At 42.3% G+C, this 22891-nt stretch overlaps 1 protein-coding gene across 12 annotated transcripts in view; it reads left to right on the top strand.

Annotated features, from left to right (window-relative positions):
- Positions 1–22891, top strand: part of wdfy4 (WDFY family member 4) — a 59473-nt gene that overhangs the window by 22266 nt on the left and 14316 nt on the right. For 11 of the 12 annotated variants that reach the window (XM_086046032.1, XM_086046033.1, XM_086046031.1 and 8 more), the window contains 41 exons: positions 612–801; positions 987–1147; positions 2245–2477; positions 2554–2693; positions 3491–3621; positions 3797–3898; positions 4259–4449; positions 5223–5932; positions 6021–6114; positions 6183–6397; positions 6495–6589; positions 7484–7703; positions 7805–7881; positions 7960–8178; positions 8335–8513; positions 8600–8831; positions 9439–9578; positions 9651–9762; positions 9852–10042; positions 10118–10270; positions 10352–10425; positions 10739–10900; positions 11299–11393; positions 11476–11572; positions 11673–11875; positions 12395–12561; positions 12973–13092; positions 13179–13340; positions 13419–13577; positions 13869–13995; positions 14099–14250; positions 14704–14942; positions 15053–15174; positions 15268–15459; positions 16348–16457; positions 18586–18663; positions 18761–18952; positions 19781–19856; positions 19952–20166; positions 21570–21718; positions 21809–21920. In XM_086046032.1, the coding sequence (XP_085902158.1) occupies positions 612–801; positions 987–1147; positions 2245–2477; positions 2554–2693; positions 3491–3621; positions 3797–3898; positions 4259–4449; positions 5223–5932; positions 6021–6114; positions 6183–6397; positions 6495–6589; positions 7484–7703; positions 7805–7881; positions 7960–8178; positions 8335–8513; positions 8600–8831; positions 9439–9578; positions 9651–9762; positions 9852–10042; positions 10118–10270; positions 10352–10425; positions 10739–10900; positions 11299–11393; positions 11476–11572; positions 11673–11875; positions 12395–12561; positions 12973–13092; positions 13179–13340; positions 13419–13577; positions 13869–13995; positions 14099–14250; positions 14704–14942; positions 15053–15174; positions 15268–15459; positions 16348–16457; positions 18586–18663; positions 18761–18952; positions 19781–19856; positions 19952–20166; positions 21570–21718; positions 21809–21920 (6788 nt within the window). The remainder of the gene's footprint in view (positions 1–611; positions 802–986; positions 1148–2244; positions 2478–2553; positions 2694–3490; positions 3622–3796; positions 3899–4258; positions 4450–5222; positions 5933–6020; positions 6115–6182; positions 6398–6494; positions 6590–7483; positions 7704–7804; positions 7882–7959; positions 8179–8334; positions 8514–8599; positions 8832–9438; positions 9579–9650; positions 9763–9851; positions 10043–10117; positions 10271–10351; positions 10426–10738; positions 10901–11298; positions 11394–11475; positions 11573–11672; positions 11876–12394; positions 12562–12972; positions 13093–13178; positions 13341–13418; positions 13578–13868; positions 13996–14098; positions 14251–14703; positions 14943–15052; positions 15175–15267; positions 15460–16347; positions 16458–18585; positions 18664–18760; positions 18953–19780; positions 19857–19951; positions 20167–21569; positions 21719–21808; positions 21921–22891) is intronic. The other variant, XM_086046041.1, reaches the window with a different exon arrangement.

Raw genomic sequence — 22891 nt, 5'->3', positions numbered from 1 at the left:
ACTTGAGGTCTCTTCTGGCACCACTGCGGTATACAAGCACTTTTTTCTTTTTCAAAACTGAGCAGAATTTTTTCCCCCTCATTCTTATAATTTGTGTCAATTAAATCCAGTACTCTATTCAATATGCCATTTATTTCAATGAAGACAGATGCATCTTCTCTAATGGGATCACTTCTGAGGACAGTACACCCGACCCAATGCCTAAACAAGGGAGATTTTACAGATGTTCATTTTAAGATGATTTGCCTCCGTGCTAGTATAGGAGTGTTAGGCCACAGCATTCACAATCATACCATTTTAAATATTCTTTTAACCTTGTTAAACTGCATGAGGTGAGCAGAATCTTAGAAACACCTGTCAGTATGATGCAGTGCATCCGATATCCCCAACAATCAACATTAAATACCTCTTTGAGTATTACTTTCATAAATGTTTTTTATACATATTTTCTTTTGGATTTGACTGAATTCCGCAAGTGTAGTGCACAGGACTGCTATCTCTCAGATGAAGTGCTATATTGTTCGGTGTAGTAGTTTTGCTGATAAGTAACATCAAAATTCAAAATAAAATGAGGATTTTCCAAATGAGATTCACAATGTCTTCTTCTTCAGGGAAGAACTGCGTACGCATATGCATCCAGAATCTGTTACGCATCAACTCAGAGGTGGCTGGCCCGCTATTAGCTGAGGTGGCCGTGGCTGTGTTTAGCTTCGTTCGTGACACATATCCTGTCAATCCAGCTCTCTTCATCGAGTTTGACTCCCACAATGGCTACAAGGCCCTCGAAAGCATTCTCAAACGGTGAGACGATGATCATATGTTTCAGAGCATGTTGGACTTATTTTAGCAGAGATCAATAGCATATTACCAACATACCGGTAATCTGAAATTTCAATGTGTAAAATAATGCAATCTTCTAAATTTGTTTTGTGATTTGCACTTTGAGTTCTCACATCTTCTTTCTATTGCTGATCATTCCACAAAAGTTGTGAAGGAGGCGTGTCAGAGGATCAGTTCCACTATGTGGAGGAGCTGCTGGCGCTCATTGCCTCATTCACCCTGCTTGGCAAAACAGAGCTCAAAGTGGCGCTTTGTGTCAGCCACCCTCAGCCTCCAGGCTTCAAATTTGAGCCGCCCCTCAACAAAGGTAAAAGACTGCTCACCCCGCTTTGTCATGTTCTAACTCACACGCACGCTCAAAGCCCATCATTTCATTTGCTCACTTGATACCTCTTTTACACTATTGCAACTGCCTACCTTGACTCCACACCGCCCCCACCTGCACCCCACTGTGGCAAGCAGTGTCCCTCCGCTTAACAGGAAACTGAGGTGATTATGTCTCGGATGATGAAGTGGCGGCTTCCATTATAACAATGTTAGGATGCCCCACATCTATTCACCACTGGCCGACAACAATCGGCCATCTATCATGGATGCACACACACCATCAGAAGACTCCGAAATCTGACGCCCATAATAAACACATTCAAGCACACGCACACACGCACACGTACTGAGCAGCCATCCATCACATGAAAGAGAAGCTCACGATCCAACACAGGGATTTTAGAGTCTTGTGTTGATTTTATTTGGTTTTGATGCAATTTAACTTAAGCGTGAACATGAATTCTATTACTAAGCAGCTCTATATTTATCCACAACACATTCCAGTGTGTTTTCTGGCTAAATCCATTACCTTCCATGTTCATATTTTGACAAGGTGGCAAACAAACTACATCCAAACAGATTATGCTCTTTTACTGTTGCATGTTGTAATTTATCGGTTGTGTGTTCTCTATTAAGTTGACCTTGCCAGAGAAAATCTTCCAGAAAGATTTTAGTCATTGAATCTTTTGACTTGATTTGTTTACATGCTTGATGTTTAAACTTTCTTTGGAACGTATCGATTGTGTTTTCTCTCTTAAATTGACCTTGCCAGGGAAAATCTTCCAGAAGGATTTTAGTCATTAAATCTTTTGATATATTAACCTTGCTCAATTCTTCATTGACAAAAAAAAAAACTAAAAAAAAAAACTTAACTTATTTAACCCTATTTTACCCTAACATTTGAAAAAAATATAAATAAATTCCTGGGATTGAATGGCTGGGCTGTGAGAAGACATGAATATGTCTTTGGGATGGAATGAGTTTAAAAAAAAAGAAAAAGAAAAACCTTAAAACTAATAACTAGTACGGATGCTTTTTTTTTTCTTTCTTTTTTTGATTCTCAACTTTTTATTTCAGGTTCGACAGTTAAGAACATGCCTGCCTTCCATGTGCTGCAGGCTTCCTTGCTGCAATCTGAGGATTCACTGCTGTGCTGTCAGATCCTAAGAACCATTCAGATGATTTGGGAAAGAGACAAAGCCAATTTTTTCCTGTTAGAGTGGACCGTCCAGACGATGGCCCAACTGGCCGCATGTGTGTGCCACAAACCAGCAGCAGTTCAAACAATGTTCTACTCAATGCTCGAGATGGTACAGTAGGTCTTCTCAAACGGTTCTATATGCGTGTTTTCGCCGCAAGTACTGATCCAATGGTGGGTCTTTGCAGGTCATCTTCAAGCTCAACTACATCCCCCATGAGGCATTGCGCGTAGTACTGGGCATCCTGAAGCAGAGTTGGTCAGGGTCATTGGCTGCAGGAGTGGTGGGAACACCGTTTGGAGTGGCGACTCTTACAAGTTTTCACAGGTAAAGCAGTGCTACTTAACGCGGAAGTCAACCAAGACATATTTTTTTCCAAGAATATGTTCCCAGCAGGCCCACTAGTTGAAACAGGGCATTCTGATAAATATTGCATTTGTGGAATAAGTGTTAATCCACTCGTTTTTAATCATCTCTGGGTGCGGCCATTTTGTCTTCTGTCGACTGAAAATGACATCACAACTGCTCACAACGACCAATCACGGCTCAGATTCAGAAAACGGGTCAGCCGTGATTAGTCGTTGTGAGCAGTTGTGATGTCATTTTCAGTCGACAGAAGACAAAATGGCCGCCCCCGGAGATGGCTAAAAACGAGTGCATTTTGCTGCTTATCTTATATTCCACAAATGCAAAACTATCCACCAATAAGCTTGCAATTCCGAGGGTCTTCCAAGTAAAACCATCAGAATTACTGTGACGTTTCAATTGATTTCACTTGCCCTAAAAACTTAACTTGAATAGCGCAAATGGAACATTATTCTTGAGAAGAGCAGGACAATAGGTCGTGTACTTCAATTGTCATCCATTGTTTTTCTGGAATTTATTTGTTTTGGGTGATTTTAGAGGCATTCTTAAATAAAGGCCTTAACCTCCCTTTAAAAATGTTGTATAAAGTCTTCCGTTTGTCATCCTTAAGCCTGCAGCTACCGTGCATTAGAGGCTGCCGTGGTTTAGATTTGTAGTTATAGTTTTCCATGTTGTATATTAGCGGTGCAGTTCTGCAAACAGAATAATAATGAGACCATAGCCATCTTTGAGAACGCAGATGTTTGTCTCCCGTGTAGGATGACGGTTCACAGTGGCATGATTGCGGAGGTTCTGAGTGACTGGGGACTCCTGGAGTTGCTGCTCGGGGAGCTTCGCAGGAGAGCAAAAATCATCCGGAAGGCTGGAGTTGTCCCCGCTCTTCAATTAGGTAGGAGACATCATATGTGACTCACCCATCATTTGAGTACATTTACTAGCCAGCAGAGCATGAGTGGCATTGAGCAACACCTTCAACAATGATTCACTGCACGTGTCTATCATTATGAGTCATAAATATGGGAACTCATGAGTATGTCGATTTGAAGCACCGGTCTATTCCATAGATGCGGAGCAGCTGCCATGCATAGATGACTGCGAAAAGTTCCTCACTACTTGTATGCTGCAAGTTGTGTCTGCCCTTACTCTGCGCTCAATCAAAAACACAGGTAAAAAATGATCCATTCGACCCCCTAAACTCAACCGCAATTATTTGCTTCGTTTTTGTAAGAGAAGCCCTTTTGAAAAATGTGTTACAAAGTGGCCACCGGTCACCATTTTTTGTTTGATCAGTGGTTGCATATCATCGTCTGTGACATAAAATGATCCTTTGAATGGTCATATACACAGAAATGTTTGCAATTTTGTAAAGGCTCCATCTTCCCGCGACTTTAAGCAAGATAAGCAGTATAGAAATGGATGGATAGATTTTCATTGTAATACAGTTCTAGATTTATATTAGAATTTTTTCACTACATTATTTTTTTTTTTTAAATCACCCCTTTGCCAAATATTTGCTTATGTTTCAGTATCAGTGCGAGAGCTTGGTATGGTCCCTTACATTAAACTCTTCCTGGACGAAGCTCAGTACCGAGGTCCCACTCTGTGCATTCTGGAGCATCTGGCCGAGCTGAACCCAGATGAGTTCATGAGTACCGCCATAGGAGCCCTCTGTTCCTCCACACAACACGAACTGGCTTTGAAGCGGGACCTGTTACAGGTACTCGTTTCCGACATTTGCCCAATTACATATCCTGAGACACCCGTCTTTGCAGTGATCTCAGCTTGTAGTCTTCATCTTGCATCAAATCATAACAAATTGTAAGGCACTTAAAATATAATTAGCAAGTGAATTTATTTTCTTTACATGTGGGATGCTGATTACATTATCGGCAAAGCAGATTGATTTGCTAAACAAGGTTTCGCCGTTAACTCTGGACCGATTTGATTAGCCCGGCAGCATTGTGCCGTGCTGCTTTCGGATCGGTGAATGGGCCTGAGATCTGATTAGGCTTAACGAGGTTACGCACCTACTGTATGTGTCTGATTTTTATAGATGGCAATGATAGGAGCTCTTACTTGCAGATATTGTGTTTGTGTCGGCTGGTGTGTGATTTTTGTGCTTGTGTGCTGTTTGTGCTAACGCGGTTAAAGCGGGTGGCAATCAGATTGGCTCTGACCCGGGTTGCCAAGTGTTCCGAGCCATTGTGATTACTCCGGTTTCACTTAATCGCATTTGCCCCTGCGTTGTGCCTCACACTTTACCTACCTGATGGATTAGCTCTCCAAATTGAATAAAGCTAATGTGATTTAGTTGACCTCCAAAAACTATTACCAGAAATGATTTATGATATATCTATACGTTTCATCTATTTTTCATCACATTGTTTTAATTGACTGCACCTGGTTTTGAAAGCTTTCTGTCTTTATGTCTGCCAAAATATTTACCCACCCGCTCACCTTTTTGTCAAATGTCCCTTGGATGGACGTCAGTCTATGTTGAAGGTGCTGGAGAGCCCAAATAGCTTGGACGCTTTCCGACGGGCCGGCGGCTTCACTGGACTGCTCTCACTCGTACTCGACATGGAAGGTGCCCTGGCCGACCCCCCCCAGGGAGAAGTGTGGCGATCCGTCGGCCATCGACCGTTGCTCGAACTCCTCCTTCTCGCCCTCCATATCTTGGCCTCCGCCGTGCATCTGCACGCGGTGAACGCACACTTTTTTCAGACTGGCGGCTTTTACGAGAAGCTGGCCGAGGCTCTCCTCCAGCTGGGATGCTTCCACTCTGAGAGGAGCAGGTGGGAGGCAGACGAGGGATGCTTTATCAAGACTGCAGAAGACCACTGCCCTCCTGGAAGAAGCTTCTATCAGTTTGTTGAGTTAGCAGAAGGGGCGCCCTCATGTCACTCCTCTGTATCCGTCAAACTTTCGGTCACTCTCCAGACTTGCGTCAGGCTCCTTTCCTATCTTGATCACTTTGCTACAGGCCTCTTCTCCCCTCTCGATCTGAATTTTGGCCTAGAATTTGGGAATGCGTGCGACGGGGACCGACAGAAACTAAATGGAACGTTAGGGCATGAAGGGATGCGTTCAGTGCCGTCACCTGTCCACACGGGGCCAGTCCAGCAGTCCGTGGAGGACCCGCAGGGCACTTGTAGAACCACAGGAACCAGCATATCCACTGTTTTGGAGTCCCAGTCGAGGTGCCTCTTTTCACCCACATGCCATATACACGAGTTGTTGCAAGAAGATTTAACATGCGTTAACAAGATTTTCCTCTTTGACTTACAGTAGGTTCACTTGTGATCATGTTATTCTTCACCCTGGAGCTATTCGAGTCATCATGACTCTCCTTCCATTCACCTTTACGCCCGAGGACATACAGGTAATTGTTTAACCGTGATGTCATAAGGCCCTCAACGTCCATGCTTATTTCCTCTCTTTCTTTCTCAGCTTTCAATGGAGATCCAGCTCGCAGTGGCAAACCACATTCAATCAGCCGTCAAATCGGAGCGGAATCGTCAGATCATGTGTGAGGGGGGGCTTCTCTCCACTCTCCTGACTCACTGTCACAGCCTGCTGCTCACTCCAAATGACCCGTTACATCTAACTGTTACACGGATCTGGGAGAAACTCTCCTCTCAGGCCATCACACCTTCAGAATTCAGGTTGGATACAGACGGTTATGCCCCAAATAATCTTTTTCATTTTTCCTTACATTTGAGTCCGGATTATCTGATCAGTTTGTTTTCTGTCCTTTTTCAGGAAATTTCTGTGTTTAGCAGACCCTCTTATGAGCTTGGCGGACAAAGCTGGCGTGCCATCGAAACCAGACTTCCTCGCAACAGGAGAAATAGCTGGTGCTGTAGTTTTGTGAAAATGCCTCTCTCTTTGATTTATTTTAATAGCACAAGTTGACTTCACCATAAACTGCATTACCACAAATAGTAGTCGTCCGTGCGTGTAATAGACGCTATGCCCAATTAGTCGTAGAGTGTGTAATGCACTGACATATATAAACACCTCCCTTTTCCCATAACGAAGAAAGGGTTAGTTTCAGGTATCTCCGTTAATAGGCACTATTGTTCACACACAGACATTAAATAGTTAGAGTAACTGCTTAGCCCAGTTGAACTTCTTTTGCTAACCAAAACAACAGCACTAAAAACGTAAACTCAGATGATTTAAAACTGAATTACATATTGCAAACTAGCTCTATTTAAGCAGGATCAAATGTGAATTTGCATTCTGTGAAAACTCAATCCTGAAATCTTCATTTAGTGTTCATCTTGACTCAACCACACATTCACTCCACAAAGTTTTGCGCGCGTCCATTTTTATGTTCTGTGGAGCTAAATGACTTTGTTTTGTTCTGGCCATTCTGCATCAGTTTTTGCTGTTTCTCTACATTATTCTATAACAGTCATTTTATTTTACATTTTTGTTTAGGTTACAATGTCACTTTGACATGTAACATAAATTGTAAGACACAATAGTCATTGTTTAATATTTTTCAAAAAATGCATTTGTACAAACAAATTGGATGTCCCCTGTCTGCAATTTAGTAAATAAATGTATCGGTGATACAGGTGGTGCGAACATTAGTGAGTAACCGTACTCTAATGTGCTTTCATCCAATTTAAAATTGCAATGCATTGCAATATTCACACGGTGCAGGAGAAACACTTTTGTGATTGTCTACATTTTAATTTGCGGTTTCAAACACAGTAACACCAGATTTTGTTTTCATCCAGATCACACAGACACAATAACAGGGTCTTCATCTAAGACACTAAAGCGGAACTTTAGCCTGTTACAGTCAACGAGTCGCAGCAAAAGTTTTGCTGGTTCCGCCATTCCTGCCCACCAGATCGTCAGCGTGGTATCCATGACATCACCGCGCACCTTTCGGCCACATCGTCTCTCCGCCTCGCCGGCCTTTGTGGAATTTGACATGAGCAAGAGTGGCTATGGGTGAGTCACAATCTGCCCATTGATAGCGCAAGATTCCATCAAATATATTCAAATATGTCTAGTTCATCGATGAAATGCTGCTACATCGTTGTCCATTACAGCTGCCTTTTCCTCCCTTCACTGGCCACAGTGAAGGGAGTAACAGCCGATTCTATCTCAACTGGTGGAATAGGAGGAGGTAAGAGTCCAAATGTTCAACAGATGCATGTATTATTCAATCTAAACAAGATGTCCCGTTTTCTCTATATTTCGTTAGACTGCCGAGGTTTTCCTCCCACAGCTGGCCTTTCCTTTTCCTGTTGGTTTCAAATCAACAGGTTTAGTTCAGCGTGTGATTCCCACCCAATCCGACTACTAACAGTTGTTCGGCACATGTCGCGGACGGAGCAACAGTACATCTGTTTGTCTGTCTCCTTCTCGGCCTATGATGGCTGCCTGGTCCTCTCCACGGAAGAGGAAGCCTTTACTTACTTGGGTAAGAAATGTATGACTTTGGATCATATACTGCGTGCCACAAACAATATGTCTACTAAACAGCGTATATAAACATGAAGCTATCAGCCTTGTACCATAGTTCCATCTCTCGTTTTCACAATGGAACTTGTCTTGCTTGAATGTCTTTGAAAAATAGATATGATGGAGCCAGAAGTGAGCACACCTACCTCTTTGCCCACCTCACTGAGGTTCCGTTGCTCCAGCTTGCTGGTCCCGGGACAGTGGCATCATCTTGTTGTGGTCATGGCCAAAGATGTCAAGAAGAGTTGCATGGCTTCCGCCTACTTCAATGGCAAAGTACTAGGGACCGGAAAGGTGTGAGGACTAGAGAGAGAGAGAGCTGTACGTAGAGAACTGACATGAACTCATTTGAATTAAACATACTGTATGTTCTCAATCAGATGAAATATATTCAGCCGTTTCCTGGCAAGTGTGTCTACATGGACCCCACAGCTGTTATTGATGTGTACGCATTGATTGGGACGCCCACCCTTTGGAAAGACTACGCTGCTCTTGTGTGGCGTATTGGACCGTCTTACCTTTTTGAGAAGGCTTTGAGCCATGAGCTTGTGGGTGTCATATACTCTCAAGGCACTGTCTATCTGGGCAACTTTCTGGCTTTATGCAACAAAGGCAAGTGCATGACATTGTGTCAGTTCATTACACGACCTGTTTCTTGTTTAACTTCGTACCGTGCAGAAATGTGACTTATTTTTGGTTATATCATGACTGTTGGTCAGAGTAGATACATATAGTAGCATAAAGCTTGATTAACCTCTACTGTGGAAATCTGGATATTTTTAATAAAAACTAAATGATGGTCTTTCAAGGCTATCCGTGCGTTAGATTCATAAAGTCAAATCAAGATGAACATTTCTTGTGTTTATTTATTTGCGAAAACAACAGCAGAGTAGGGAGAAAAAAAGGGCAACAGTTTACAGCATCAAATGTATGCATGTACAAGAGAGAGCGAAACTTGGTAAAACAATTGTATTTAGACTTGTCCAAAATGAGCAGTAGGCTCATCATTTATACTGCACAATAAAGTGAACAATCTGGGGGAAAAACTGTTGACATTAGCTTTATATTGGAAATATGTCCCATATTCCAATTGGTTTATTCATTTATTACCGTACATTTTTGACTCGTGACGCTCAGTAGGCTCAGGCCTGTGTGCTTTCATTCATTTGTTTACCTTGTAGAACTACTTTTATTCCCCTCATTTATTCCCATGATTCAGAAGCGGAGTCTATCCCTGTCCGGTTGGTTCCTGAGGAGAGGATTACGTTTGGCATCAACCCAGCAGTTTCCACATTAACAAATGTTGTGCGCATCAGAGAGAACTACAATGAGGTGGACTGCAGACTGATTGCTAAAGAGGTGCGGCCAGATCTGTGTTTAATAACCATTTGCTTTTTAGGTACATTCTAAAAGTCATCCATCTCATTCCAGCTAGGGATAACCTCTAGAGACCAGTCCACTCCAGTCTTCCTGGCTCATAACATCAGTCAGCACCTGAGTGGCACTGCGCGCACTATAGGAGCAGCATTGATTGGACATTTTGGTGAGTAATGCACATGATTTATTTCTAATGTAATGTTTCCTGAATTTAAGTGTGTTTTTTTTTTTAAGCATATAACCTTTTTATTGTAGGTGTTCGCATATTCGTCCCCAGAAGTGCCGCTGATGCGTTTCTGTACGTGGGTGGGCCTGCAGTTGTTCTCAGTCTAATTGCAATGGCAGCAGACGACAGCTCCCTGTATGCAGCGGTTAAGGTTCTTCTCTCCGTTCTGGAAACAAATTCTGCCATGCAGCAGGAAATGAACCGCATCTGTGGTTACAAGGTCTGTTCCAAATCACTAAAGTTCTACATTTGAAATCCACTTTTAACATACAGTATATTTTTTTTCTCCATGCAGCTGCTTGCTCTCTTACTGAAAATGAAGAGAACTCTGGTCAGCCACAGAACCTTTCAGTTGATTCTGTACCTCTCGAGTTCAATGGACCTGACCTGTGGTCCGGACTGTCTGCAGAACGCAGCTGCTTTCGAGGCTCTGCTGTTGGACCTGGAGGTACACATTTTGAAAACGGTAGCTCTGTTGGTCTAAGGAATATCTTACCTATTTGTTACATACAATGACTCATGTTGTCAGGTGTGGAAGAACACATCTGAAAATCTGGATCTCTCAGTCCTGAGCCACTTTGCTGAAATCTTGAAGTCCCCAAGGTAGTTCCCATGGTCACTCAGCATGTTACCAAGCAACACAGCTTTAATCGAATCTATTTGCTCACATGACAATGAGTTGTGCAGCTACTGGACACTGAAATAAAGAGACTCTTGTTTGGGAGTCACAGCAAACCTTATCGTCTACGTTGTCAACATTTTGCAGAAGCATGTCATCAATATCATGCGTGTGTATCATGGGAAAGTCTAACAGAAATAGGTTTACTGTCAGTGTGAGAGAAAAGCATGGGCTGAATTGAATAAGATTCGCTGTCAGTAAAACTGATTGTGATGGACGTTCTCTCTGTTTCCTCAGCAATGAGAGCAGGATTGCAGTGGTCATGCACAGAATGGGTGTGCTACCATATATGCTGTTTGAGCTGTGTGACCCTTCTGTGACTTATCAAAAAGTCAAGCTTATTTCTTGCGTCATCGCGTGCCTCCTGAAAGCTCACTTCACTCCTCTGGATATAAGCAGGTACTACCTGAACACATTCTGGTTCGATGTTTTCAAAAATAAACTTTAAAATGGCCATCATTGTTTCAGTTTTGTTTAGGATGACGTGTTATATCATACGTGGGTTTATACTGATGATTTATTATGCATTCAATGACTTCTTTGAGTTTGTGGAGCTCTATTCTGAATCTTAAGTCATTGTTTAACTTTATGTCTTAAAATATAGTACCTGTTTTTGTAAGTGAGACGATCCCACATTAAATGGCCAGAAAATACATGACTTAAGTGACAATCTGTACAAGTAAACGTTACAAGTTGTATCAATGAAACAAGAAGCTCTCAGTCTTTTGTATTGTCTCGAATAAGTGTAAAAGGTAGGACACCCGTGATTCTAGATAAAGAATTCTGTATTTTGCCAGAGTTGGGCTCTTCCTCATCTACACACTCCCTCCTCTTCGTAATGCCGTTGAAAGCCACGGCATGTCTGACTGTGATCTTTCCCAAAATGCAAAAGGTAACGCATGGCAACGTCTTCATCAAAGACACCTTTTGATTTGTATTAATGACCCCCACACATTTAATCTTTGTTTTCTTAGGTCACAATTCTGCTCCTGCCAGCCTCATCTGGATCCGCAACCAGCTGTTACTTGTTCTTTGTGATATCCTCGGCTCAGACAGCCCTCTGGTCAAAGAGTAGGTGTCACGTGTTACTTCTTTGCAAAACCAAAACTGGATGTAATCAAATTTGCCATAATGTCATGGAAAAAACTTGTGTTGTATTTTTCGCTACAAGTCAACAGAATGCTGTCTATGAAGTCCTGGGCAGCGATTGGTTTCTGCTCTTCCTGAAGCCGCACCTTCACTCTTCCACTGTGGAACTGGGTCTGATCCTGCTCACACACTTCCTGTCCTGTCTGACGCAGCAGAGCAGCTTTCGGGAGGCGGTGCTCCTTGGAAGCCTCATAGATGGCATGGAGCAGCCGTGTGCTATTATAGGTACACATTTCTTCAGTAATTACGTGGAATGGGATTATATAATGATGACTTTTTGCTTGTTTGTTTAATAGGAATAAGGGCGGAAGCATAGTATTGCAAAGGAGCAGAAAACTGCTGGTAAATTTTCTGAAATTTGGAGCTTAGTTGGGGAATTTTGGATGATTTCCACAGGAGTTAATAATACGTGTTTTTTTTTTGTTTTTTTTAAACATCCAAGACATGAACACTGAATGGACGACACACATTGTCTGTATATTTCTATACATTTGTACTCAGTCTTTCAAAGTCAAAATGGGAATTTTTGCAACGTTACCAGTGCTCCACCAGATCCGGTAGACCGCCCTGTTTTTATTTATTTATTTTATAGTTTTGCATCTAGAGTAATTTACATGTACCACTTGTTTTCCATACCCAATAAAGGGCAGTTATGAATATGGTCTTTAAACTCAGGCAACAATTGGCCGTGCAAATGTGTGACCCAAGACTAACTTAGCTTTTTTTTTTTGTGCTTTCCCCCAGACAACCTTCGTGCTCACTCTTGGTCATATGAATGTTCCAGTGCTGCATGCCCTGGTTTTGATGTTCTCCGAGGTCTTCTGGTCAGACACTTTCAGCTGCCGCAGGTCTATCAAGCTCTGGCTGCTCTGCTGCTGGGAAGAAGGGTCAGCCACTCTGCAGGGAAAGAGGTGAATATTTTTGTTTGACATTATATATAAATGGGCAATCATTGTAGAATAGTGGTTAGTGTGTCTGCCTCACAGGCAATTAAATATAAATTAAGAGGATTGGGTTTGAATCTCAGCTCAGGCCCTGCAGTGGGGTGTGTGCCAGTGTTTTCTTCTGCGGCATCCTCTCACCAAAAACCTGCATGTTAGGTTTACTGAATACTCTAAATTGCTCATACTAAATAAATGTATAAATGGTTGCGTCCTGCCATTCACCGGTGACAAGTTCTCCGACTCTCGGGTGGTCAGTTAGCTCCTGGTCACCCACGATCCCAACAATCCCAGCGCTACGCAAAATGGATCAAAGGATGGAATGATGTAAATGGTTATATCTGTTGATGACATCCAAATTGTGCCACACGTAATTTACAGGTGAACTTGGATGACTCCCTCCAGTCATTGATTGACAGCCAGGCAGACAGTCCTGCTCCGCAGCTCTGTGTGGATGCTGCAACATTACTGCTTGAACTGCTCAAAATCGTCATTACGCAAGTAAAAACATTAAATACTCTCAACTGTTTGTAACTTGTGAAATACATTTTAAGGCAAATCAATGACAGCCTGTCTTTTAAATAAAGCATCGACCAGGCCCTTTTGCATCATGGGAGTTGCAGCTGCTGGCAAGTGTGATGCAGTTCTTCTGCCTACTGCATAACCTTCGACCCCGAGACCCACTGTGGGCATCCATAGAGTTCCTCCACGCGCTTGTTGCTGTTACGTTCCCCTGGTACGGTGCAGAGGTTTGTGCCTTAAATGCACTTTATTTTTCATGACATTTCTACCTGGTTCCTTTTGGCTGATGGTGGCATTTTTTTCAGGGTGAGCATGAGATTTGTAGAATAACCGAATGTAAGGATGAACTCAGGATTGAGTCACCCAGGAAGCCAGTGTGTGACTTTATCCGTATTCTGCTGATGGACAGTCTTCTCAACGTGTCTGGCAACAGCAACACACATCCTTTAGTGTTACTGGTGGAGGTAAGTAAACACATAAATGATCAAATTCCAAGCTATTTCACACTCAAATATCAATAGATAGTACTGTACGTGTACAGTACACTCTTTGCATGTTGAACCTGCAAAACTATGACTTCTCCAGAAGGTGCCACTATTTGCTTAGTTAATGAACGGATTGGGCAGGGCAACGGCACTAATGATGGAATTACTGTACTTAGAAGAACAAATAAAATCAGAATGGCTGTGTTGAGTGTTTTCCAGTCTCATGTTGCAGGAAATCCTTAAATATAATAATAATCATAAATATTATAGTTCTGCCCAGATGGCGCAACGTTGGAGCAGAGGCAGAGTTTCCAGACTGAGCTGCTGGAGTTCATGATGGACGTCATCTACATGCTCAGCAATGATAAAGAAAATTACACCCACCTTATATCACAAGGTAATGTGACCATATAGATCATCTGTGTTCCTAAATGTACTTCATAATTCATTTATAATTCTTTTGTATCCAATATGATATTGCAATGTTGTGTATCATGTAGGCTCCAAAGGGCAGAGACCAGCAGACCAGATGTGCACGTTGATGGCTAATGTGGAGCTCTTCAGTAAGGTTCTGGTGCAGGCACTTTACAACGGAACATTCCTGGGGGCCTCTGAGAGTTTAGTCAACTTCCTCGCAGATCAGATCGTAGTGGTGAGATGAGCCCATACGCACACATGCTCATGCTCTTTATACAAACACCTAGCTAAGGTCAGCCTACCGTGTCATGCTGTGTTCGGCATGCTAAGGCCAGCACAGCGGGGAAGGAAAACAAATGTATATTGCATGTGCAGGATTGCTGTTGGGTTCAATCTGTTTACATGATATACAAAGTATTAATGTTACATTTTATTTTCTAGGGAACTCTCCCAATTGTGTAGGACTCTTATACAGCCATGAAAAAATAAAATCTAAAATGTGTAATTGTACTTATACTATAATTTCTGATTTTGATTCCATGAAGAATAAATTACAGAGTACATAAATAAAACATAATTTCATCTCATTATTAGTTTATTAAATGTACAATTATACCGATATATAACTGGGAAGAATAAGGTCCCTCTGATATTTATTTCTGACCAGTATTATTTCTTTATACATTAGGCCCTGGAACGAGGACCAACTCATAAGGAGAAGACGGTGTCTGCGCTCTACTCCTGCACAAATAAGGCCTTGCTCTACTTCCTTTCCCAACCACGCCATTCCAGAGCCGAGTTGGAGGGCATCGTTAAAACATTTCAAACAATCAGTGATCGCTGGGACGTTCTCTTGGCAACTTACAATTCAAACGTGAACTTTATTACATGTCTCCTTCATTGTCTGCTATTGATTGGCTCTGGCAGGTAATAGCTAACTCAGGTGCAGGGACTCATGTTTACACACTTGTAATATTAAACTGACATAGTATGCGTATGATTGTGTGTGTGTGTGTGTGTGTGTGTGTTTTTTTAAGTTACCCGGAAGGTTTTATGTGCGGAGCCCAAAAAGTGCACAACAGGAAAGTTTCAGCAAACTTATTTCACACTAAAACACAACATGAAGTGGACGTAGAATCTGTGGCAGAATTTCCCACTGGTACGAAATTCACCACTTAAAAATTTCTTGGTGTATTCAAACATTTTTTTGTATGCTTTGAGAGTTTCGGACTAATCTGCATTTGTGTATCAGATGACAAAGAGCTGGTGTCCTTAGCAAAGGCTTGCTGGTCAAAGCTGATGACGGAGCGGCGGCACACTCTGGAAGAAGCGTACAAGATTGAGATCTCAGCCAGCCACACTGCTCAGAGGACACCTGTGAATATGACTGACATCAGCCCACTGTGGGAGGAGACGGCACACAAAGCCTGGCTGCTACACTCAGGTCAGCTCTTAAGATGTGTCATTATAATATGATTGGAAAATAATGTCAGATATGATGAGAGTAAAACTTGATATAACAAGATGAAATACTATGAAATACATATAACAAATACAATATTTTGATGTTTATATAATATGATCAAATGATACAATACAGTATGAAAGTGCTTTGGGTTTTGCTACAATTAAAAGCAGATATGCCACAATAACACATGATGTATGTGATACTATACTTTATGACATGAATAATATAAGACATGATCCCATGCAATGTGAACTGATATTTTACTATGTAATCAGAAATGATAACTTATAATCAGACATACTGTATGTCAGGGGCCACCAAGCTTTTTGAAACTGAGAGCTACTTCTGGGTACTGGTTAATGTGAAAGTTGCCACTTTCATACATGCTTCCGGAATAACAAATATATAAAATTGTGGGGGTGTAAATTAAGTCATCATCGTCATTGCACCTGCTAGCGCATCCCCGCTAATGTTTTGGTTTGCACTCCCAATACTGACATTTGAACTTTACTACATCAGTTCAGCAAAATGTCATTTTCAAATGAACACCCATGCAAGTATGATCTAAAAAAAAAGGATAGTAACAAAAAGTTAGATGCAACTCACTGATAAGTGGTGCTACCTTTTTTTTAATAGAATAGCAACATGATGAAAAAATTGAAAAAAATGGCATTAAACAAAAGCTGAGTGTATGAAAGGAAATACTATATTCCATTTTCCATTGAGAGCAGTGTTGTATTTTACCATGACAGAAGGAAATTTGTTTCTCAGTACTGTCAGAGCGATTTGTAGATGCATGCACTTTAACTTCGTGTACTTGACGTTTCACATTTGTGTGTGTGTGTGTGTATAACACCCTCACAGAGAATCATAAGCAAGCGATGGCCAGCAACCCTCTCAAGAAGTTTGATATGATCAGCAGCGCAGTACGCTCAGCTATGGGGAGGCAGAACAAGGAGACGGTGACAGCGGAGGTACGCGCTCACATCCTTTCATTAATAAGACACTGCCAAACCAACCGACACTCATTCCAAAGTCACTCGCTGCTGTATTTGTGCTGTGGGCCGTCCAGCCCTGTGGGAGTGTTTTTATTATTTCTTAAAATGGATTTGGAAGATCACAGCTGATTGCCCCTGAGTGGGCATAGTAATTGATATCTGCTCGGCCCATTCACAAGAACATTCGCTGCAACACACAGTTTGCCGCTGAAGGTTAAAGACGCGTTTATTGTTGTTTTTCCCCCCGAAACACGTGGTCCACATCATTAGTTCCCCCACAACGCTTAAGACGTCGAGCCATCTGGAGCAGGGAGCGGGGACATATTACTCAAGCACACAGGCATGAAATTACCGCGTCTGTGTTTGCCCCAGCCCTGCAAGGTGTGTGCGTGTGGGTGTGTGTATGTGTGTGTTTGTGCACGTCTCCTACCCGCTGAAATTGGGTTGGCAATTATAGTGGTAGCAATCTGATGAAAACATTATTCATTTGATGTTATTCTTTATCATATCAGTATCTGACAGGCTATCAGACAGGGTGATGAATTGTTTTTCCACGTGAGGAGAAGCAGGAGAGATGTTTCCTAGCACTTTGTTGAATCACGTCACTCTGCGCCGGTCTGAGATTTTCTTCAACTTTAATAGGGAGAACGACGGAACGTTCATCCGGTTTGTACCCAGCCTCACAAAGAAGTGAGTGAGACAATAATTAATTTCTGGATCATCAACTTGTGGCCTTTATTTGGCAAGTGAGAGATGTGTCCGGGGATCCACATTAATGCAGCTCTGCAGTGTGCTGAGCATGGCTTTCCCGTCTCAGATATTAACATTACTGTACAGTTCATTGAACAAAAAGCAGTCCCAAAGCCTTCTGTAGGTATTGAGTGGAAATATAGTGACTGATAGGCAGTCTCAGTGCAAGCCTTCCAAAGAATTATTTCATCAGCGAATGCCGTTTCCATAATCATATCTGTGTCCTCACATTACGCAGATAATTAACAGCACTAATGATCACGTTAAGTTCATTACACATTCCCTACCAGCCCAGAATGAAGTTGACATTATGTTGCCTTATCATCAAAGGTGGCGTATTGTTGGGAAGTCATTAAAATGGAAATGAGTGTGATGTTAATTGCAGCGGGAAGGGATGAGTTATGTATTTAATGCAGCATTTAAAAGCCAATGAGTCTCCTATCTGCTAAATAGGGTAATTAATGCTATATATTACTTATGTTTGTCCAATTGAAGGAATGGAATTGCAAGATGACTTGCTGTTTATCTGTAACGCCACGGCTCTGGTTTGCAAACTTCGTTATTACTCTCCTCTCTGTAATATTTTCATAATCCCCCTTTGCATTACTTCTGCTTTTCTTCCACTGCACAACATTTCGAAAGACACACTGTGCCATTTTCATTCTTCAGCAGTCTTGCCAAATCAAAACTTGATTGTCACGGGTTTATTTTGGAATGAGTTTAATTTTTGCTTCTTTTTATAAAACAGAAGCCTTTTTTTTTTTTTTTCGCTGCGTATTGTTGTGCTGTTCATTTATGAGGTTATACCCCAAAACACAGAATTAGCATCTGTAAATAAGAGTGCATATAAAGAGTGACTGCGTGTTCATTCCTTCAGTTAAATGGCCGTCGTGGGTCAGCAGTGAGGATGGACACATGTTGTTTCACTCGTCTCTCAGCGAGCACTGCTGTGATGATGGGCTTAATGAAGCAGTTAACAGTGCGAATATGATCCCAGTGTGTCTGCTCAACATGAGCATCCTGCAGTGTCAACACGGCTCCGCTTGTTATTTTTTCTTTTCTCTTTTAATCGACACACACACACATTTACCTTGCCCCCTACTGCGCTGCGGCTCAGTGATATTAATGTTTATGTTAATTAGATCACACCAACAAAGGATTACATTCTCAGACAGGGGTTATTGTAAGTCTGTAGCCACTAGCTTATTTGGCCCCCGTGAATGCAATTTAGAGCCAATGTAATTGTATGAATGCATTGTAATTGCATGAGGAAATAACAATATGAATATACAATATCTGTGTGCGCGGAAGGAGGAACGATTGCTTTTGCACTATTTTGCTTGTCTTTTTGCAGGAGTTTCTGTCTTACATGGAGTCGCACCGACAAAGGGGAAACGGCATGTTTGAGAATATGAGGACAAACCACTTGCAGGTTTGAAGAAAATACTTTTGGGAATGTAGTTTGGAAGAACAAAGCCATTTACTTGTATTTGCCATCCCTGTGCTCTTGTCTTTTGGCTGCGGCCCAGTTACGAGCCAGTGAGTGGGATCGGGTCAACTCCCAATGGCTGCTGGTGGAGGCAGAGCTGTTGAGGGAGAGAGCCGTGTTTGGGCCGAGTCCGGGCGTGCTGCTCAGTCGTGACTGGGTGCAAGACGCTGCCGAAGGACCCAACCGCACTCGACTACGCATCCGCAGAAAGGAACTGAGACGATCCAGACGGGTACAGTAATAACCGGAAAAGGCAATCTCTGCATATGTCCCACCGGGATACTTTGGATTTATAGCTGTTTGTCTGCAGTGTCCGCCACAGAGAGATTTTTTTTTCACGAGCATAAAACAAGTCATAATTTGATTCAGAATGTGTTAATGCAGAACTTTTCTTTTAAGATACATTTTTGGGACATTTCCATTTTTGTCAAAAGGGCGATGAAAGTGCATTTACAAACTTCCCCATAGGTAGAGAAACTTCATATTAATTGTGATTTTATGCACTTCAACATAGTTCTGTATGAGAATGCATGAGAAAATCAAGAATATATTACGTGGGGTGCATCGTGGTTGTCTATGTCCATGCATTTTTGTTAGTGCATCAGTTGCACCAAGACAAACATTAGCACAATAGCCTCTTGTACACAGATATCCCACAAGATTGAGACATCAGATACGTAACAGATGATTGAGCATTTGTTCATCACTGCCTTTTACACAGACCCCAGTACGTATTGCTGCAAATGTACGGAGCACTCACACAACAACACGGCACCCATCAAAGCCAAAGTCTGGTGTGTTGTACAAAATAATAATCGGATGGCAACAATTGCTTTCATCATAATAGTGCAGGAGAAGTGTGAAATGTCCCACAAATGGCATTGCATTACACATATACGCCGTCCCACCTCTGTTACGGCTCTGACACTATCTCTGAAGGCAGAACATTGCCCCGTTAAGTGCCAACAGTATTTGCATCGAAGAGCGACGATGGAAAAGGATGAAAAAAAAAAAGAATATAAAAAATAATAGAATATATAATGTGATGATATTTATGAAGGTGCTGGGAGCTCTGTCTCTGGGTGTGAGGAAGGTCGCATCTGCAGAAAGCAACAACAGAACAGAAGCTGACACAGGTAAAATAAACACAAAATAAAACAGAAACTTAACTCTGCCATAACTATTTTATTTTTTTTATCAGTGCGAAAGTCATGTTTTCCCTCTGTACCAGAGCCAAAAATTCCATGCGAAATTGGCGCCGAGGCTCAAGAGGAAGATGAGGATGAAGGACAGGCTTGTGATCAGCTGACCTTCTTTCCTGTTTTGAATGAAACACCTTCTGCCTTTGAAGACCACATGGACCCCGTCACCCCCGAGCCCTGCTCCCACTCGCAAACCTGCGCTGACATTCGCATCATCCTGCAGGAGCTCTATCATGGAGAGGAGGTACCGTGGCGCGAGAGTCTGTAGTAGTTTGCCGGTTTGCCAAGTTTGCTATCGTAATAATTATCAGTAGTGGACTGAGGGACTCCAACAGCTCAATGCTGCTATCAGGATTTCATTTTTCCTCATTAGCGTAAGGCCCAGCTCAGCTCTTTTCATTTTTCCACCGAGTTAGACGGCACATGTTGACAGGGATTCTCTTTGCTCCGGCAACCAGCCGCGCCTTTTAATGTTTCTGACAGATGTATTAATAAAAACAGTAGGAGGTGATGGAAGCTGTCTTACATCTGCTTAGTAAGTGTGTGATCCGCGTAGTTGTCTCGCAGTGGTTCAAGTGTGTGAGTCCTGCTGAGCATCCTGTCAAATGAACACAGTCATTAGCTTTGAGAAATGCACACGCACACACAGATACAGATTAACACACAGTGCGGACAGTAGCGCACAAAAGCAGACCCACGCATAATTAGCTTTCCAGCGCCAATAGTGTGATTATGACAGTAATGTGTGTGGGGAGAAATCAATGGTCTGACATTAGGCTCTGTCAATAAAGTCCTTCTTTTCTCTCCTTCCAATCAGCAGCTAAATCTCTCTCAGACTCATAATGCGTATCTGTCCCCTGCACAATACACAGATAAGGAAACAAGTTTATTGTTATGTATTTAGTCGTTGATGATAATAATTCTGGCCAGTTTTTCTGAAATCTAGTCATTGTTCGGGCCAATTGTGCGGATTGCGGCTTGTGTTCGCTAATGGAAATTGCCATTTAATCTAACCATGGGTAAAAATTATGTGCCATGTCGCTGAGTCTCACTTTGACTCTTAAAGGCTTTCACGTGACACTATTCATCATCGCACGTACGTTTGTGTGCATTCAGACAAGAGGTTCTGATCGTTTAGCAGGTTGCCTATTGTGTATGTGACAGTGATTAATTCCCCTAATAATGGCCAGGCAAGACCTCCTCCTCCTTCACAAGTGTGACTCTTATGTCTGGGGGGGTAGAGAGTCTGATTTGATTAGTATAAATTGTGAGAGGCCTGCAGCTATGTTGGGGCCCCATATGGTTTTTGGGCTCTGTGTCCCAGAGGGGCCAGCACAGGGGGGCAACCAGGTGTGCACACTCACTGTGAAATAAGGGGGGAGACAATAGAATTACACACATTAACACTGTGCAGTTAGCATTAACTCCAACCAGCCCCGAAAGCAGCATGCGGGCCCTTTTGGTGTTGAATAAAGATGTTGGAAAAGGGGCCAGGCCTTATTCTCCCCATCAATCAGCTCCTATAATGAAGTGGTCAATGGTGTCTTTTTAATAATGATTAAAATATGTGATTAAAATGATCAATCAAGTGTTGGCTGGATATGCAATGTGCACATCACAATGCGCTTCAATGAATCTCTTGCTTAGGTCAAAGCAAAGATGTGTGTTGTGATGGTGAGCGGCCTCCGAGTGACTGAAGGGGTGCTGCTCTTTGCCAAAGAAAGTCTGCTCTTGTGTGAAGGATTCACTCTGACGCCGTCTGGAGATGTTTGCTGCACCAAGCACCACCCCAGCAGGTACGACTGCGTGTTTTGTACATTGTGATTGCGCAACAACACATGTCAGGTTGCTTCTGGCCTTATTCAGTCTTAAAATTCTTTCTCCAGTGTGAGGGATTCCTTCATCTCCAGCATGCTGAGTAAGGAGTCAACGTCAAGCTGCAGACACTGGCTGTATGAGGACGTCAAGGAGGCCCGATTCATGCGGTTCTTGTTAGAGGTTAAACATCCCACATTGATGACAAGAGAAATTAATACATTTATTTATACATTGATATATGCTTCTCGGGGTCACTCGGGGTGTAGTGGTACACTCGCCTGACTCGTGTTCGGGCAGCGTGGAATTGGTTTTTGCTCGGTGACGGCATCTGCGTGTGCCCTGCAACTGGCTGGCGACCAGCTCAGGGTGTAGTCTGCCTTTCGACCAAAGACAGATGGGAGAGGCTCCGGCACCTCATCACGACCCTGTACAGGATAAGCAGTGTTTAAGAGGACACGTATGCTTCTTGAAATTAAAAAGGATTAGATTGTGATTATACAGTACAACATGTAGTTTTGAAAGTCTTTATAAACTTTAGGATTTACGGTAGAACAACCTTTTACAAATTTAAGTCCCGTTTCCACTGCATGGAACCGACTTAGATTCGCACTGCGCTAGTTGCTGTTGATGCGTTTCCATTGGCAAAATCATCAACAACTGAATGCTTTTTCTGGTGCCTGGTCAGATGGGATCACAAGCACAGAGCATATACATTAGGATGACGTAAACACGTGGAGATTCCACATTATACACTGCTAAGAAATTATAAACATGTTAACGTTTTGTTGCTACCCTTAGTCATCTTGCCATTAAAATGTGGTTCTGTACCGTTACCAACATCCACATAAAAATAATTAAGGAGAGCCTTGTTAGTTTCCTTTCATGTTGTTTTGTTACCACATAAATGTATAATCCCTTGGCATTTAACTGTATGCCAGAAATTGGTTGCGTATGTTGCTAGAGATGGAACCGAGTACTTTTTTGCATGCTCTGCACGAGACAATACAGCCTTACGGATGCAATTCAGTTTGGTTTGACACTGTGTGTCTGTCGGGCTTTCACCCACTCATGTCAACCCATTAGCACAAGCGTAGCATTTGAGAGAAAGAATTTGAAACAGACATGCTACTATGTCCCATAGTTTTTAAAGA

This window comes from Filicampus tigris, chromosome 11 (assembly GCF_054856515.1).
Source record: "Filicampus tigris isolate MCC_2025a chromosome 11, RoL_Ftig_1.0, whole genome shotgun sequence".
Taxonomy (NCBI): Eukaryota; Metazoa; Chordata; class Actinopteri; order Syngnathiformes; family Syngnathidae; genus Filicampus; species Filicampus tigris.
The sequence above is the reverse complement of the archived record's forward strand: the minus strand, read 5'-3'. Positions and strand labels throughout refer to the sequence as shown.